General features: G+C 38.3%; 2 protein-coding genes across 12 annotated transcripts in view; one reads left to right on the forward strand and one right to left on the reverse strand.

Annotated features, from left to right (window-relative positions):
- Positions 1–381: 381 nt before the first annotated feature.
- Positions 382–10,982, reverse strand: emc1 (ER membrane protein complex subunit 1). Its single transcript, XM_039604445.1, has 22 exons — positions 10,822–10,982; positions 10,237–10,364; positions 10,084–10,149; positions 9,884–9,977; positions 9,670–9,798; positions 9,354–9,480; positions 9,030–9,188; positions 8,675–8,842; positions 8,327–8,398; positions 7,976–8,074; positions 7,638–7,734; positions 6,904–7,020; positions 6,137–6,336; positions 5,769–5,918; positions 5,337–5,498; positions 4,989–5,108; positions 4,739–4,876; positions 3,471–3,644; positions 3,071–3,281; positions 2,844–2,928; positions 2,627–2,756; positions 382–1,386 (listed from the first exon to the last, which is right to left on the reverse strand). The coding sequence occupies exons 1-22, from the start codon at positions 10,911–10,913 to the stop codon at positions 1,207–1,209; spliced, it is 2,898 nt and encodes a 965-aa protein (XP_039460379.1). The 5' UTR covers positions 10,914–10,982; the 3' UTR covers positions 382–1,206.
- Positions 10,983–11,937: 955 nt separating this feature from the next.
- The window catches only part of ubr4 (ubiquitin protein ligase E3 component n-recognin 4), a 50,294-nt gene continuing 43,784 nt past the window's right edge, over positions 11,938–18,447 (forward strand). For 10 of the 11 annotated variants that reach the window (XM_039604436.1, XM_039604442.1, XM_039604435.1 and 7 more), the window contains exons 1-13: positions 11,942–12,092; positions 14,519–14,616; positions 14,748–14,851; positions 15,004–15,133; positions 15,382–15,527; positions 15,704–15,803; positions 16,249–16,390; positions 16,513–16,637; positions 16,755–16,879; positions 16,999–17,058; positions 17,194–17,384; positions 17,505–17,604; positions 18,084–18,221. In XM_039604436.1, coding sequence (XP_039460370.1) covers positions 11,968–12,092; positions 14,519–14,616; positions 14,748–14,851; positions 15,004–15,133; positions 15,382–15,527; positions 15,704–15,803; positions 16,249–16,390; positions 16,513–16,637; positions 16,755–16,879; positions 16,999–17,058; positions 17,194–17,384; positions 17,505–17,604; positions 18,084–18,221 — 1,584 coding nt within the window. In that variant the 5' untranslated portion in view covers positions 11,942–11,967. Of the gene's footprint in view, positions 12,093–14,518; positions 14,617–14,747; positions 14,852–15,003; positions 15,134–15,381; positions 15,528–15,703; positions 15,804–16,248; positions 16,391–16,512; positions 16,638–16,754; positions 16,880–16,998; positions 17,059–17,193; positions 17,385–17,504; positions 17,605–18,083; positions 18,222–18,447 lie in introns of all 11 variants that reach the window. The other variant, XM_039604433.1, reaches the window with a different exon arrangement.

Raw genomic sequence — 18,447 nt, forward strand, 5'->3', positions numbered from 1 at the left:
CGCTACTGAGCCAATTTTCCCTGGACATGTCTAGGGACATTAAAATACGTAAATTTTCACCAGACCTGACGCGTGTGCAAAATTTCATGAGTTTTTGAGCATGTTTAGGCCCTCAAAAGGCCGATTCATTTGCCGAAATAATAATAATAATAATAATAATAATAATAATAATAATAATAATAATAATAATAAGAAGAAGAAACAGAGCAGATACAATAGGGCCTTCGCACTTTTGTGCTCGGGCCCTAATAATAATAATCAAAAGCAGAGAGTTGATGTGACAGAATATAGGTGGATGGGGACAGATGATCCGCTGTGAAGAACCCTAAAAGGAGCAGCTGACAGAAGAAGAGGAGCAACAACAAAATAAAGCGCTCAGAATGGAGTTTTGGGAGAAATTTTAATGGAGCATCAACAGTAGCTGTGTGGAAAATTTCTCATAAAAATATGAGCTACAAGATGAGGGATGTACATAAAAGAAAAGCTACTGTCTCTTCCCATTCCCTTGGTTGATCATGTGATGGTGGCAACAGTGTAACAGTTCATTTGGTGGTTTTCAGACATCTCAAAAAACCATTTCTTGTACATGCTACATTATCACCTCACAGCTCATATTCACAGCTCATTTGTCAACAATCCAAATGGGACTCGAGTATCAAGGTGATTCAGCAGGCTAAAAAAAACAAACCATTCTGCTATGGTACTGTTCGAGTTCATGCTCACATTCACGCATTTCTCCTGACTATTCCCTCAGCTCCACATTTGTTATCGCTTTATATTAGATCAGTCCAGTGATGCAGAAATGTCTCAAAAAACCAAAACAAAAAAAGCCCAGGAAAACTAGAATAACTTTCACATGAGCAGAAGTTTTCAAGCTCCACAGTTTAATAAATCGGCCTGTTTTATCGGTTCGTAATTAGCTATGTGTTAAACATTTAATCGAAATGACATTTCACAAAAGAACAATTATTCTACTATGAAATAATTCATTTTTGCAAAATAAGTTAAAAAATAAACACAAAAACTTTTACTAACCCCTCATTTCACCCCCTCCCCACTGTCCCCTCACCCCTGCAGTTCCTTATGGGCCTTATTGAACTTTGACCTGTGTTCTTGGACAGGCACGGCCTCAGCGGTCTCATCTCTTGGAGCCGAGGTCCTTCGTGCAGCCACAGAGCTGGCAGATGTAGGATTTTAACCGTCGCCTTACCGCCAAGCCCGGTTGAGCAGTTTGACTTCTGCCAGGCGTTTGCTGATCATGGTGGCAAAGAAAAGGGCAAGGAGCACGCTACTGATCAGCATGTAGTCATAGTCATCTTTTAGTACGTCGAACTGCTTTGAGGGATACACACGTGTCTGGTAGATGTCAAGACCATATGCCACAACCTAAAAAAAAAAAAAAATACAACTGTCATATTAAGATTTTATTTAAGTGGGGAGGAAAACCAAGTGGTGGCAAACATTTCCAAATAAGGAATCGTCTACAGTCCTGTTTCCAAATATTTGTGATGTGGTGTAAAATGTACAAGCAATGATTTGAAGATGCTTTAAATCAAAAATTTAATTGGAAGCTAAACAAGAAAAAAAAAAAGTTCTGAACTCATTTTGAATTTGACGTCAGCAACACAGAGCAGAGGCAAAAAAAGAAAGAAAAAAAAGACTGGAAAAGTTGCATAATGATATACCAGGAAAAAAAAAAAAAAGACCCGGTGGAACATTCTCACAACTAATTAGGTTACTGAGTAACATGATTTGCTATACAAAAAAAACATCCCAGAGAAGCTGAGCCTCACAGAAGTAAAGCCAAGGAGGATTTCACCATTTGTGAAAGACTGAGAGACTGAGTGGGCAAATAGTTTATTTAAACCACTGTCAATTTAATTCAAAGAATTCTTTAAGAATTCTTTGTAAGCGGGGAAGAAGGTCAGAAGCAGATACTGAATAGCCAAGCTTTGGTTAAAAAACAAGACAATATTCCGTTGTGGAAAATAGTGCATGAGCTCCACTGAACATAGTTCATGGCTGTGTCCACAAAAACAAGTTAAAACTCCACCATGTGCAAAAAAAAAAAAAAAAAAAAAAAAACATAAACAAGACGCAGGAGCCAGAACATTTGCGAGGCCAAAGCTCATGTAAGACAGACTGAGGCAGAGTGGAAAAAAACTGCTCAGTAGCTTGAAAAACCAAAATATGAAATTATTTTTGGAAATCATGAACCTGGAATACCACAGGCTTAAAAAGGGACCAGTGGGTTTGTTCTTAGTGCGCGGCTCACACATCAATGACAGATTTTCACATACAGAGCTGCTGCGATTATTATCTTTAACCATGCCACATTCAAAACCACTTAAACCACCTTTCTACCCCATTACGATGCTCAGTTTGAGCATTACAATGCTGCCATGTGATTGGCTTATTAGATATTTATGTAAACAAGTAGTTGAACGGGTGTACCCAGTGCTGTGGCCGATGAGTGTTGTTCAACCAATAAAATTTCTCCATTTCAACATTTGATAGGTTGTCTTCGTACCATTTTTAAGTAAATACATGTGATGATTTTTAAACCATTATTTTCATCTTACACTGCGCTGTCATGTGCTTTTCATTACTTTGAAGGCAAACTCACCAGGCAGGTTGACTCCAGTCCAGACGGGGAAGTGTGAATACCTCGGACTCTTGATATACTCTGGTTGTAGTTGATAAACCACTCTGTACGGATCATTAGCTCTGGAGCGTAGGGTATCAGGTTCTCCTCACTGAAGATCAAGTTAACAAGTCAGAAACATAACAGTAAAGAAAAATCAGAGTTTCATTTTCACACTAAGCCTGACTTGAGGACTGACCGGCTTTGCTCAGATACTATTTCTGGCCTTCGTGGGTCGAGGAACATCTTTGGTAATGACAAAATCCCTCCAGACGGCAAGCCAACTATGACAAAGCAAATTCAAACAAACATATTACAAAAGGGCAGCCCGGTGCTGAAGATACTTTTTATTTATAAGAAAACAAAACATATTCTCTAACAACTAAAAAACCACAGAAAACGGCAATATAACCAAGTGGCCCTTACTGAGCAGATGGCGGCTGGTGATGCCCTTTTCAGTCAGTGTCGCCTCCATGGTAGAAATGGCGGAAGGGAAAATGTAAGACTGCTGGAGAACCTGAGGAGCGTGTGGCCGATCCAGCGAGCTGAACACGGTGCTGTTGTAGAGCTCCATTCCTTCATACAGTTCAATTACAGAGAACTCATTCCTACGTGACTTGGTGCTCCAGTATTCATACTACGGAGTCACACAGGGGAAGGGGACACAATAAATATGACCCTCAATATTTTCCCTTTTTTCCTCCATTTAGTTATGTGCTCTGAACACATGGCATTCAAACTGTAACGATGCAAAAAGCAAGACAACAAAAGGTGGTCGTAATTATTTCAATCCCTACATGTGACTGTAGCAATAAAGCGTGCTCACCACCACCCAGTTTTCAGAGTGCACAACATGCACCGGTCCTCTGGCTTTTCTCTGAACAGCCTCGTGGATGATGCGGCCGGTCACACCGTCAATCAGGATGATCCCGACAAAGCTGCGCTCCTGATGGGTGTCTGTGCTCTCAGTCACTACAGCCAGTAGATTTGGGTTCAGGTACTATAAAAATTAGTTAAAACACAATTCAGCATTTAAATTAATATAATAACACGAAAATACATATCTTGTTAATTAAGATAAATTTGTTGTCAAATGAAGCAGAGCCTCCCTCAAGCTACTTTTAGGCCACTCCGGATGTTTGATTTGGCAGAGTTTTACGCCAGATGCCCTTCCTGACGCAAACCCAAACTGGGATTTGTGTCCCTGGCTGGAGTCCAACCAGTGACATTTCGCTTGCCAAGCAAATGTGTAAAGTGTAAACCACTACAACTAAGTAGGACATCACTAATGCATTCACGTTTTCTTTATAGTTGGGAAATAAGTTGGGCTGTTTTGCACCTGGTTTCATTTAGGAAAAAAGGTTGGAAAACATACTTGCAACAAGGTCTCAAATATGGCAGTCAGCTGGCCATCAGCCTATCCAGATCAACAATTCTTGGAAACCTCAAGCACTACTCGATGTACCACTATAAACTGTCCTAGTGAATGATTTGTTTTTATCCTTATCGTCTTGTGCTACTCTCTGAAATAATGAATGCAAGAGCACACTTCACAGGTGATTCATAAATCACAACAAAGGCAACAGTAAGGAGTACTAGCAGTGAATTCTTATAAAAAAAGAGGGCAGTCAAAGGGAGAATGTGATTCACTGGGAAAACAGTGACATGGGTTACAGGATTTCTTGGAAAGATGAGTTTTTAGTTAACGTCACAAGACGGGGCGTTACTGTCTTTTAAAGCAAAGAGGGAAAACTGAGCCAAAACAAACCAAAATCGAGCCAGAATAAAGTCAATAATATGATCTTAACCAGAAGGATTTGAAGCTTTCTCAGTTGTTTTCACTTGCATACTTCAAAGACATAAGTGTTTTTGTGAAATCATCACTGGGAACTTGTTCCCATCTTTGGTATGACTGTGTACATTAGAGAAATTTAACTATTTTACGGTTTCTTTTATTGTTGTAATTTGAATATGTTTGTCTAGAACAGATCTGTCTTGTAAATGAGACACTGAGTCTCAATGGGACTACCTGTATAAACAAAGGTTAAATTAAAAAAAAAAAAAAAAAATGTTTTAAAAAGGATGTTACAGTACCTTATAGAGAACACTGCGGTCTCCCATTACTCTTCCTTGCGAGTGCACATGCTCATTAGGCCTTTTCCCTTTGACAGAGACAATCCTTTGTATCTCCATTGGAATGACAACTTCCCAGATCTGCTCAGTGGACAAGTCCTGAGAACACAAAATGATACACATGAACTTTTTCTGTCTGTGACTTGGGTATAGTTTCATAAGGGTTTCCTGTGAGAATCAGGAAATGATGCATTCAAAAAGTTTCACTTGCCGTCCTAAGTCTGTAACCAGAAAGTCTTCCCTGGCTGGAGTCAACAAGATAAAAGAATATGGATGAAGCCATTTCCTGGAGCTGCTGCAGTACGTTCTTTGTAGAAGGAAATGCAGAAACCTGGGAAAAAGTGAGTAAGATGGATACCATTTGTTTGCAGGTAACCGACAGCTAACACAATGCCATTGTTAAACAGTGTTCTACTGCCTGGTGCTCATGCACAATATGTAAACAGTATAATTAATTGGACATAGAGCAGTTATGAGGCAGCATGATGAGTATTCATACAGAAATGGCTTCGAGATGCAACACAGTGAATGTGTAACTCGTATGAAGTTTGCTACAAACCTTGTACTGATCATCAACTAGAAGCAAAACTTTAGCATAATCCTGGTCCATGAGTGGCAGCAGGAATGACTGAAGTATTGGCTGAGGTAGAGCAGGTGGAGTCACATGACTCTTCTTTCCAAAGATGGGGTTAAATACATGCAGTGTAGTGAGCCCTGTGTCCTGATAACCAAAAATAGAACAAAGAAAATAAACCTTAATCACGTTTTACAGGTCAGGTCAGTACTTTATCTGCCAAGTGGGTATCTTTAAGATTACTTTTATCTTTTACTGAGCCTGTCTTGTCTTTAAAGTTGGAAACTGTAGGCACCTACTGGCAGTTGGTTTTTCCCCTGCCAACTATTTGAGCTTTATCCATATTGTCAGCTTGCAAGATAAGAGCATTGACACCAAACCTGATTCTCCAAAAACAGAGCCTGTGCAATAATTTACCTGATCTTTGATGAGCAGCGTGCACTGCGGAGGATGAGGGAAGTGCGCTGTCGTCCGCTGTACCATTAGTTTGAACGCTGCATTAGATGGGACATCCTCCAGGTAGTGCCTCCATAAAATACTGCCAGTCTTGCTGTCAATCCCAAAGAGCTGAAAAAAAAAAAAGACAAGAAAAGAATGAACCTTGCAGGAAAAAGTGAGATGACTGATCCGAGTTTATTCATCAGTGTTACATTTCCCTTCAAGCCTGCCTGATTTTAGACAAAATAAACCGAATCTAGTTTGACCACAACTGTGCGGCGCTGCTCATCCTCCCTGAAACACTAACAAACCATTTCTAAATTCGAGGGTAAGCTTTAGTTTCATACTTTTCCAGATGCAGTGACCATAACCATCATCTTCTGCAAGTTAAACTCATCTCTGGACAGGTTTTCGATGGTGACCTCGTTTTTAACTTGACTACGAGGCTTGCGTGCGTCATAGAACAGCTTCCAGAGGTGAGCGATCCAGGCCTGCAGCAAGATCAGCTGAGAGGAGAGCCTCTTGAACACCATAGACATCAGCCCATCTGGACAAACGTAAACAAGAGCACACATGCCGCTAAGTGACCTTCAGGGGACTTGACTCAAATTTTTAACATCTGATCCGCGTCATGTTTCATATCTTAAATACAACAAACGTTGCGAGAAACAACAAGGACACAGGATACAGGATTTATTTCAAGAGTGAAATAAAATGAAGCAAAGGAAACTGGATGTGAGGAAGTCCTAACCGTAAGACAAGGAATCAAGTTTTGCTGAACAAAGCAGAGATTTGTTACCTTGAATGGCTGAATCCATAAGCAGCAATAACAAAAAACAGGACAAAAATGAAAGAAATTAAAGCAATAATATCAACACACACATGCGAAAGATATGTTTGAAACTGGAATATAGCAAAGCCGCCGATTCGATAAAGCAGCTGACCTGTTTAAGTAAGGAAAAAAGCAAATGCAACAACCCTCAGAAATTATTATAAATTCTAAGTTATGGAACCATTAACAGAGACACCATCCAGTTCTCCTGAGTTTATGCTTTGTAAAGGAGATTTACAGGACTCCATTCAAATACAGCAAAAATTTCGGTTTGACATTTACCGGCCTTTTTGCCGAACTCTCCCTCCAGCTCAGCCTGCGTTCCAGTGAGGGGCAGATCCACCATTTCCATTGTCACCACATCTGACAAGGCCTCCTCTCTAGTCCACATCACACGCCCTGGAAAGCAAGGATCATTATTGTTCTGCAATCATTTATTCATTCTATTTCCCACACCCTGCGGCTGTATGCACTTTGTGTTGACGCTTTCCATTAATTACGTCATGAGATGCGTTTTACCGTCATTCTTGTGGAAAAGACAGGACTGTATGTACATTATGAAATGTGTCCACAACGTGGTCAGATGTTGGCAGCAACCACGATGATTAAGAGGTGGGATAAACCAAAAATATTATCATGAGGCACTGCGAAGCTTACAAGTCTCTATGTGCTTTGGGAAAAACGTCCTAGTTCTCAACACTAAACAAACACGCAGACTCCTCACTTACATTTAATTTGCCTACTGATTGACAGAAACCCACCGCAGTCAGACCACAGTATGAGTATTCATGAAGTTTTCATGCCTCTGTCTGACCTTGCTAAAACACATTCCAGAAAAAATAGGGTGTCTATTCTTCTTTTGTTATTTTGAGTACAATGAGAAGGATTTTACTTTGGTAAGCTTAAGTAAAAATATAATTTAAAAAGCCCTGCAGCATCAATAGCTCTGCTCACAATAACATCAGTACAGCCTGAAAGTGCACTCTTTCCTTGCTTCCTGTTTTTGCTGCTCATACCTGGCTGTTGTATGAACGTGAGTGTGTGGTCCTCTGTTTGCACCATGGCCCTGTAGCCAACAGAGTCATCTTTCTTCAAGAATGGCTGTATGTAGATCTGAAAGAGAGAATATAATTTACTTCTATTGTAAAGCCATTATTAACACACTACAGGCCACATTTACTAAAGTTGGCATTAAAAAAAAAGTACTGTCTATATTTTCAAAGAGAGCCCAGAAACCAGCATGTCTTATTTTTTCCACATCATACTGAAATGAACTGACTGCACCTGTGTTTAGAAAACTCTGCCTGCTCTGCTCAAAGTTGCCACAGTACCTCAGGAAAGAAAACTGACTCACTTTCTCTGGTTTCCCACCATTAGGATCCATAACGAAAATCAGTGTTGTGTCTAGAAGTCTCCGTCCAGTTTCAGCACTAAAGAGGTTAATACTGCAAGCCTGTAGGAAAGAAACAAATAATCATCTCCCAATTAAGAACATTATTTAACAAAAAACCCACTTAAAAATGGTTTCCTGAAAAACATGACAAAAAAAATCTTACAGTAACAAGTCTAACCTTTTCATTAAGTAAATCAATAGGTGTATTACATGTCTGCTTTTTAAAATCAAATGCATTTGAGACTAAGAAAACAGCTAAAACACATCAAAACCCACAAATAAATCTAAAGGTGAAATATTAATTTCACTCACAGTTTTATTCTTTGGGGACATAACAGCAGCAATGGTCTTCTCTCCAGTGGTTGCAAAGGAAACCAGCAAGGCCTACAACAAAGGATATAGCTCTGTATAATACAACAAAAGACATGATCTTTCTGTAGAAAAATAATACATTCTACAAAATGTTACGGGTTTAAAAAAAAGTATCGTATTTGGCTGTTTTTAACAGTTATTTTGTTTGATATTTGCCTGGGGAAATAAAATATTTTGGCAAGGATGCCAAGCCACATTTACATTTTGGCAGATATTTACTGATGTTGGCTGTTATAGCAAAACAACTGCAATACCAGGACAGGCTAATATAGAGAAAAGATTACGTACTGGCTTGAAATCCCTGAGTGTAACTATCTGACCATTGTTGAGCTGGAGAAGCAGGAAGTTATCAGGGCCGAGCTGAAGGAAGAACTCAGATAGAGGCTGATGGGCTGAGTTGGGCTGGTGTGACACCAGGACCGGTTGGAAGTCTGGAGCTACTTCAAGTCCCAGTGACTGTGAGAAGACAAATAGGAGAAGACTGTAAAAAAAAAAAAAACGGTGCGTTCATAAGGGAACATATAAGATCACAGAAGTGGAGAGCTGAGAAAGAGAGAGGCAGAATTTAAAACTTAACCATCTAAAGCAGAGGACATACATGGTAATTTAGAAAGGTTTAGAAAGGTTTTTATTAGAGTCATACCTGCAGAGGGATCTGGGTCATCTGTAAATCATGCGTATCTAGGTGTAAGTCGCACATGTACAGCGATGGAGTTGCAGAGTCTACACAAATCAGCACCCCCTGACCAATTACTGCACAGCTGGCCACTATGTTGGACAGCCACAGAGCTTCAACAGAGATCTGAAAACATCACAGGCAAGAAACTCACTAAAATCATTCTATATACTGACCACTGATTCAGTGTTTGAGTTAGTTGGTACTTCCACAAATTATCCATTTTATATATGTTACATTTACAGAGCATAGATGTATTTTTTTGATACTATCATTAATAAACAGGATTACCTGCTTGATTATCTCTCCATCATCAGTGCTGTAAGCAATAATAACAACGTGGGAATGGGGAACAATTCCCAAAGCATAAACTTCACCATTTCCTCCAGAATAAACAGTCTGGTAATCCACAGTCTCACTGTGGAGAGAAACAGAAGGTGACAAAAGTTTCATAATAAAATTACTGTTTTTACAACACTGTGTGGTATTTTCTAAAAAAAAAAAAAAAACAGAAAAAAGAAATGAAAAAATGAGTTTCTGTGTAGAATTATGTTCATTGAAACAGAGATTACCAGTACACAAAGTTAACATTAATATAAAAACATACCTTTCTGGTAGATTTTCTATCCATTTTTGATGGCCATTAGAAAGGTAATGGAGAGAGATAATGTTTTTTTTCAAAACAGCCACGTTTTTCACTGTGCCTTGCTGCCCCACTAGACATGCTTTCTGGAAACTTGAACATATAAAAGAAGCAAGTTAAGATTTAATCAAATAAATGAATAAACAAAGACCATTCTTAACCTTAAGGAAATAATCACCTTCCAGAGTCAAGCACAATTTCCCAGTTCAAACCACCAACATTGACATCCCAGGATCGCAGGAGGCGACCATTACCAACCACTAGGATTGCATCTAGGACACAAAGACAGTTTTATCAACTGGAGGAACTTTAAAAAAATCTTTAAAATTTACTGCAATGTAAATACATTATTAGATTAATTACAAAAAAATAAATCACCTTGTCCATGGTGCAAAAGAGCATCAATGTTTCCTTCGGGTCCAGACTTATCTACATGTCGCCAGACTGTAACAGACATTGATATCAAAATGACAATAAAAGACTATACCTAATAAATGAGAACTTTGTCTTTCAGACTAACAACATACTCACAGAGTTCCCCAGTCCTTGTATTGAGTGCGGCAAAAACATTATTCTCTGTTGCTACAAGAACCTTTTTGGATGACTGCACATGTGTGTCAAAATGAGAAAAACGAACCTTGCCTACATACTGCTGCCTCCTGTGAAACATGAAGAGAAAGCACAAGCAGTCAGACCGTCATCCAGCTCACCCATAATCAAAGTGACACCATTAAAACACCATTGTTTTAATGACCAAATGGATCCAATCCCGGTGCAAAGACATATTTCTCAAACTGAAAAGGCGAAACTACATGACACTGGTTTGTTGGTTACAACGTTTTCCTATTGCCTTTAAATCACTTTCTATCGCGTTTCACTTGCTGAATTTAGTGGGACCAATGATTCACTTACTCTATAAAGCATGGACATATGCACACCTCCTGAAATTAACTACCAAATTTACATTTGTTTGTCTTCATTCTGGTGTGTTTTGACCTGTTCTCTCATTCAAAGTCCACCGATTAGCAGCTAGCTGCTGTGACAGGTGCTAACATTAGCATTTCCACATTAAAACATAATCGGCACACATTTGATCATTCACTTGACACCTCTTACCAATCAAATTTTCCTACTTGGTCCTCAAACACAGCACCGACAGCATTGTATAATATGACACATTTAAGCCAAAGCAAAATTAGCTTTGCCATTGCTGCAGCAGCTCTGACTTGCTCTTCAACGGGAGGAGGAAGTCGGAAGCCGAACGACTTCCTTTTCGTTCTGCGAAGGAGAAGTGCTGCCCCCTAAAGGTTGTAAAGACACACAGCGTCGGTTCTGGTGGTGACCTTTCAGATTAACAAATACTCAACCAGTTTCCCAGAAAATGGATTGAATCAAATCCTAAACTGAAAAAAAAAAAATGAAAACAGATCACCATTGAAAAAAACTGTGTAAGACTGAGTTTAATTCATGTGTGGGAAAATGTGTGATGGGATCATCTGACAGAAACACAAATGATAACATTTTAAATTAATGGTAACACAGGGGATAAATAACAGGATTCAAGTGGAAGACATAGGCTGCACCCCCACGCGTTAAAAAAGCGAAAATAAAAACGAAGAAATAAAGAAAAACGAAGACGATTTGTGTATTTAATATTCCATTATCTATTATTCTAGGCCCTGTGTGTTGCAGTCAGTAATTAGACAACAAAAGTATTTATTTTCTTTAATTTATTATATGAATTAATATTTACTTTATACATTTATTTTATTTTTTACTTACTTGATGATACTGGATAAAGTCCTGTTGCTATTGTGGACTTTTTTGGAATCAAAAGGTGTCGTATTACTATATCTATCTATCGTCATACAAGAATATTAACATATGTGGATGAAAGTCACATAAAGTCAAAAAGTCGTGATTCCTGGTTTGTTAATGAAGTTAATGTTAAATGAATAATAAGATAAGTTAAAATAGGTAAAAAAAAATAAAAGATAATAATAACCAATATGGAAGTTTTACTACTTGTATATGTAATTACATCACAAAAGAATGATGGAAAAAAACATCGCTTTATTCGTTCGTGTAAATTGGGAACCATATTACTATACATAATTTTAAAATGGGTTTATAAACAGTAAACCAGTAAAAATTTCGAGTAAAATGTTGTCAGGGCTGGTATCAGAGTGAGAGCGCCCCCATGATTTACTTACACCGCAGTTTCTTCTTCCAGTAGCTAGTTTTTTCTGTTAGGATTTCAAGATGGCGTCGAGCGGAGGAGATGGGGAACACGAATGGACAGCGGCAGTTCGGCCGCTTTTATCAGCTTCGTACACTGCTTTTGAGACGAAGGAGCTACCTCAGCTTATTGGGTCTATAATCAACAGGTAACCGGTTAATTGTCAATAAATTCCAGGTTCTTATTTGCTTGAATACTGCTTGTGTCCACCTAGGCGTAGGCTAGCTGGCTAAATTGCTAACCTAGCTTGGTTAGTATAGTTTGATGGGAAACGATACCCATTTTGCTAACGTTAGCGGCTAGCAAGCTATTTAAGCTTAACTTGCACTGGCATGGAGTCAGCTCAAGACGTTAGCTGATGTGCTAATGACAGCTAACTTACTCAAAATGCTATATAGCGTTTCTTTCCTGGTGACTACAGAGTTTGAAACGAAGCACGTCTTATGACTGATGGACATTTATCTTTAACGTAATGTCGGCGCTGTGCAAACGTTAAACGGCGTTGCAGTGTAAGCTTTAACAAAATTGCTTCATCATTAGCTAGCTAACACAAACATTAGCCGGCAGGCTAACTCGGGGGGCCTTCCAACTGGACTGGCTCTCAAACGCCCCAGCCAGAGTTATATTTGACTACGTCAGCTGACTTCATTGGGCTAAATTCAACAATACTTTCGTCTTGGAGTTGCATTATAAGGCGTAATCTGGGCATGTCATTAGCCAGTTCACGCATTATAAGGGTGGCAAAAATAGTCAGTCTGCTTAACGTCATCTGCTTGTGGTTAGGCTGAAAGTAGGCGGGGGACCTCATCTCTCCACTCATTTTTGATCAGGTGATGTTGAGTTGCCGTTAAGGTATTATTCGTAAAATGGTTACTTAAGGTTATTGCTTCTAAGACTTGTATTTTAGGAAATGCTGCATGGTTCTGCTTAACCACAAAGATGCTGGGGCAGAATGAACTTGTTATCTCGTTACAACATGCCCACCTATTTATGTTCTCATAAAAGTAGATATTTATTGTATTAGTGCTTTGCAAGTATTGTTGAGTGATTTATTTGATTCCGTAGTTGTGCCTTGATTCTCTGTTTGTGGCGTAACATAAGCTAGTACATAGAAATAAAAGCTTCCTAGTATGTCTCTTGGTTTCGTTTTCCAGTGCAACAGGCTGTGTGCGAACACAACTGTTATGAGGATCGAAAGTAGTGTTGTGTAGTTGAATTATCCTATTGTGCAGTTTGACTATAATAAAAAAAAAAGACTCCATTATCTATGTAAGTATTGATTAAAATGTTTCTTTCTTTTAGTTGTGTAATTGTAACAAGCCTGTTTGTTAGAGGCCCCAAGTGTTAAGGAAAAGTACTTAAAATATTCCGACCACACCAAAAGCCAGTTCCAATACCATCAGTATAAACACACCTTGTTTCCTTACAACTCGCATCCTAAAGAAATATTACATTCTGTGAAGACGACATTGAAGAAGTAGGCTTGAATTGCCAATTACCACCGAGTTTAGCCACACTGAGTTTGGTCAAGGTGGGTGATAGGTTTTTGTGTGTTCTCTCTCATGGCTTTGCAAGTAGCACAAGCAGTACCACACTGTAGCACATATAACAGAATGGCAATGTTATTGCAGCTTGTTTGTTAGCAGTAGCATTCATTTTATTATTTTATGTTCTTTTTGTGAAGGTCATGACTGTTTCTTTTTTTTAATTGATGATGATATTGAGTATTTGTTGCATATATATTGCAACTGATTGTGGTTTGATGTATTAAATTGATCTTTAAAAAAAAAAAAAAAATTAACTGAGACAAACTAATGCTCCTGGGAGATGTACCAGAAATGTTAATCAGTTAAGTCACTGAGGTGGTGTATACTGAAGAAGAGTAATTATTTTGATGCTAACCTTTAACCAGACTATAAACCATTAAGCATTCTATTCTTTCATTTTCCAGGATCCTGTTGTGTTGACAAAATGTGTAAGAAATATCAGACAGTTGCATGAAAACAAACATGAGTTTGCAGCGTGCAGATGGATGGATGATAATGAATGATAATTATAAAAAGTCTGTTTTAATAAGTTTTTAATTAATTTTTAAGACTGAATTCTTGCACAAACACATTGGATAAACTGTAGGGTAAGTTAAGTTTGCATAATTGCAGTGCCTCAGGGATCAATTTCACAATTCACAATGTAATGTCACTATAGCAACAGATGGAGCTGATTCTGTCTATATTTTAAAAGTAAGGCTGCAGTCAGCAGGTGTTTTCTTTATTGTTACTTGGACATTCAGTATGGCAGTTGATTTGATGTACATCATGAGTGGTTACCATCTGTTTAATGTGACACAGCAGAACATGAGATTGTCCTGTGAACACTTTAAATCCCATCTTTGCACCTCTTACTCATATTTGCGTGGAGGAATTAAGACACTGGTTGAAGAAGGGAGGAGCAGTTAAACAGATCAAATCCACTCTATGTCACTGTCCTGTCTGTATTCTCTACCCCCTCCCCCAAACAAACAAAAACAACCCACTATAAATGTTGTGTAAAAAGTCATATTTCCTTTGTTTGCAGTGAATCAGACATTCTTCACCACGACAAGCAGTATGAACCTTTCTACTCATCATTCGTGGCACTCTCAGCACATTACATCACCACAGTATGTGGACAAAGTATGTGTATTTCATTTTCTCCTAAGAGTAATAGACAAATTCCTGCCACTCACTAACAATGAGCCAAGATCTTTCAGTGAAAACTGTTTTGTTGCTCGATGTTATTTTTGTTCTTTTCTCTGTTTCCCTAGTACCAAGAAATCAATTGCTGTCAGTTGCTGCAGCGTGCAAAGTATTGATTGAATTCTCATTGCTGCGCTTGGAGAACCCTGATGAGGCATGTGCAGTTTCACAGGTAAGTGAGACAGTCAGCAGGGTGGGTGTAGTCATTTCTAGTTATCACTGATTTGCATTTCATGGTGGTTTTCGGCTTTGTATTGACTTATGCATTGAAATAAATAAAAAATTAATTGAAATGAAATTGTGCTGCTATTTGTTGTTCTTTAGAAACACCTGATCCTTTTAATAAAGGGACTCTGCACTGGCTGCAGCAGACTAGATCGCACAGAAATCATTACTTTCACTGCTATGATGAAGTCTGCCAAGTTGCCTCAAACTGTCAAGACACTTTCAGATGGTAAGATTCCATAAAGGACAAAACTGAAAAATGCTTCACTGTCCTGGTAGACAAAATGAATAAGTTATTTGGAGAAAACTGGAAATTCACTGGACGGATTTGGACATTTTTGGTCTATTAGTTTTCTATATACTATAATTATTCAATGAAGCTGTGAGTATTTATCAATGTCAGGGCTGTTCCAGTGGCCCTTTTGATTAACAGCTGTGACATGTGGTGAAACTCTTGTGCCATTTGTCATTTAATAGTGGAAGATCAGAAGGATTTACCCAGTGCTGTGAACCCAGAGCTTCGACAAAAAGAAGTACAAATGAACTTCTTTAATCAGCTGACATCAGTTTTTAACCCTGACCTTACCACCATCTTGGCCTCTCCATCAGCAACACACATGCAGGCAAGTATTAATGACCCAGCTACTCTCTCAATCGCTATTAGCAGAACTTACTCAGCTTCTGCTTTTGTTCCCCTTTCCTTTTAAATGAATTTTGTTAGCTGCATTTAAAATAATATTCTGTCACTGTATTGTTGATAAATATCTGTTGTAATCATTGCATCTCTTGTTAATTATAGGCTGAAAGTGATTGCGATGAACAAAATACAGATCAAGCTGTTCAGACCAAAATGAAAAATGCCTTTGTGTCCCAGAATGTGTCAAGCTTACAGGAACTAGGTGAGTAGTTGTTCCAAGAGACTGGAGCTTTGACACTACTATAGGTCAGGGTTTAAAAGTGTTCTCGCAGCTGTTGAAAGACGGGAGACTGGAAATCTTTTTTTGAAAAATATATGTTTAGTAAATGTCACCATTAAGTCACACTGTAGTAAATATACACTTCAATAATATATGTATATGAGTTTGTTCTTTTTCCCACACATCCATGTGGAAAATTTAGTTTTTTTTTCCTATTGATTCAAAATGTCAGATAATCCCTTATTTACTTTTCATTGTTGAAAGCACTCTGGAGCTCTAAATTATACGTAACTTTGTAAAAGCACCTTTTCTTTACAAATTGCAATGAAAATTTATTTTCTTTAGTAATCCTGCCATTAATTAATTTAAAATGAAACTTAATGAATTTTTATTTTATTAAATTTTTTGAATTAATGTAATTTTCTAGGTGGGTCTGAGAAGTTGTTACGAGTATGCCTCAACCTGCCCTACTTTCTACGCTACATCAACCGCTTCCAGGATGCTGTGTCAGCCAACTCATTCTTTATCATGCCAGCCACAGTGGCTGATGCCACTGCTGTTCGCAACGGGTATTCTTTTTTTTTTTCTTCTTTTAATCTACTGGGCTAATAGGAAATTGTTTAATTATGGCATCTGGCCATTTCACCACTGGTCCAGCATTAAGTTGTTATCCTGTATTTAAAATGCATAGATTTCACTCACTGGTGATAGATGTGACCATGGCTTTGGACACACTTTCCTTGCCTGTACTGGAACCCTTGACACCAGGAAGACTACTGGATATGACCGTGCTGGCTCTAAGCTGTCTCTATGCTGGTAGGTGGTTACATTTTTGGTTAAAATAAAATATACCAAGTGATTCAGGCTGCTACAACATTCAAAAACCAAACTGAGAAAAAAAAATACATCTACAATGCGTTTTTACTTGTTTAGGTGTAAGTGTGGCCACTTGCATGGCCATTCTACAGGTGGGTAGTGGCTTGCAACTTCGCTCTGCCTCCACTGGTACCAAAGAAGAGGACTATGAAAATGATGCAGCCACAATTGTCCAGAAATGTGTAAGTATCATAACTAATCACTTTTAAAAAATCTTTAATTACTGTTAATTACTGTCATGTATATTTTAACAAGATATATAGATTTAAAAAGATGACTAATACATTTGTCTTTACCGCAGCTGGAGATTTATGAAATGATTGGGCAAGCCATCAGCAACTCTCGCAGAGCTGGAGGAGAGGTGAGCACCAATTTTGATTGCTATATTGCGCAAGTAAAAGAATAAATATATTTATAACTGACAGTCCTAGACTGTCACTTATAAGGTAAGTATTATGACTGATATTTTTAAAATTCTCTCTTCTCTGTTCTGCAGCATTATCAGAACTTCCAACTGCTTGGAGCCTGGTGCCTCTTAAACAGCCTGTACCTGATTCTTAACCTGAGCCCGACAGCCTTGGCAGATAAAGGAAAAGAGAAGGATCCCCTGGCTGCTTTGCGTGTCCGTGATATTGCAAGTCGCACCAAGGATGGCGCAGGGTCACCTAAGCTTGGTCCTGCCAAAGGGTATTTTTAAATCCTAATAAAGACAATTTTAGTTCAGTAGTTATGTTTATGCATCAAAGGTCATTTGTGGGCATTAATGTTTTGCCTTTTTCTGTTTTGATATTTTTTTTCTCTCTCAAGACACCAAGGCTTTGGAGTGTTGTCTGTTATCCTGGCCAACCATGCAATCAAACTTTTGACTTCACTTTTCCAGGATCTGCAGGTTGAAGCTCTGCACAGAGTAAGTGAAGCAACAAAACAATGTAGCTGCATTAAAACAAAACTGCCATTGTAGCCATACTGTACTTGCCACCACTATCGCTGGTTTCAGATGCCACGATCTTTGTTGGTTTAAACCCTGTACTATAAAATTGCATTATATACTAATGTAGCTAGTCAAATTCAAGCCTTCATCTTTTGTTTGAGGAACCAAAAAAAAATTGTTTTAAATTACTGTGCCTCAGTTAAATCCTAATGGCTTCATATTTAGTATAAATCCATTGTTGTTTTGCATCTTTATTTAAAATTAGAAAGGCAGATTTGAAAGTTGGGTTTTTATTGGGGTGTGGGGGTTGTAGCATTTTCATTCTTTGTTACCCTTTCAGGGTAGGAAATGAATTCAATTATGAAAAATTCAAAAGCATCCAAGTATGCTTCAGTAATTACTGAAAGTACTTTGTGTTCCTTAAAAGCCTTTTCCCCCCTCTGCCACATCTAAAGGGTTGGGCAAGTGATGGACCACCAGCTGAGCTCAACATCATGGCCCAGAGCACTTCCAGCCAGAGGGTTCAAAGACTCATTGACTCTGTTCCCTTGACAAATCTGCTCTTCACCCTTCTCTCCACCTCCTACAAAAAGGTGCAGTCAGTTATATTTGTAATTTGCGTTTACAATTTGTAGTTATGCTGTTTTATTGATTTGAACATTAATTGTGATACTGTGATACAAAACATTGAACGAAAGAAACGAGCAACAGATTTTGTCTGGTGCTTTTTTATCTTTGTAGTTTATCCTTTTTAAAAAATTAAAAAATAAAAATTAGTGGATGTCTTGATGATTATTTATTGAAACCAGCCATTTTCAA

This window comes from Oreochromis aureus, linkage group 20, assembly GCF_013358895.1.
Source record: "Oreochromis aureus strain Israel breed Guangdong linkage group 20, ZZ_aureus, whole genome shotgun sequence".
NCBI classification, from domain to species: domain Eukaryota; kingdom Metazoa; phylum Chordata; class Actinopteri; order Cichliformes; family Cichlidae; genus Oreochromis; species Oreochromis aureus.

Coding starts and splice junctions, on each gene's coding strand:
- emc1 (XM_039604445.1), bottom strand. CDS start 10,913: ATGGCAAAGCTAATTTTGCTTTGGCTTAAATGTGTCATATTATACAAT. Junction 5,499..5,768: donor CGCTGCTCATCAAAGATCAG/GTAAATTATTGC, acceptor TTTGGTTATCAG/GACACAGGGCTCACTACACT. Junction 4,877..4,988: donor CTGGTTACAGACTTAGGACG/GCAAGTGAAACT, acceptor TTGTGTTCTCAG/GACTTGTCCACTGAGCAGAT.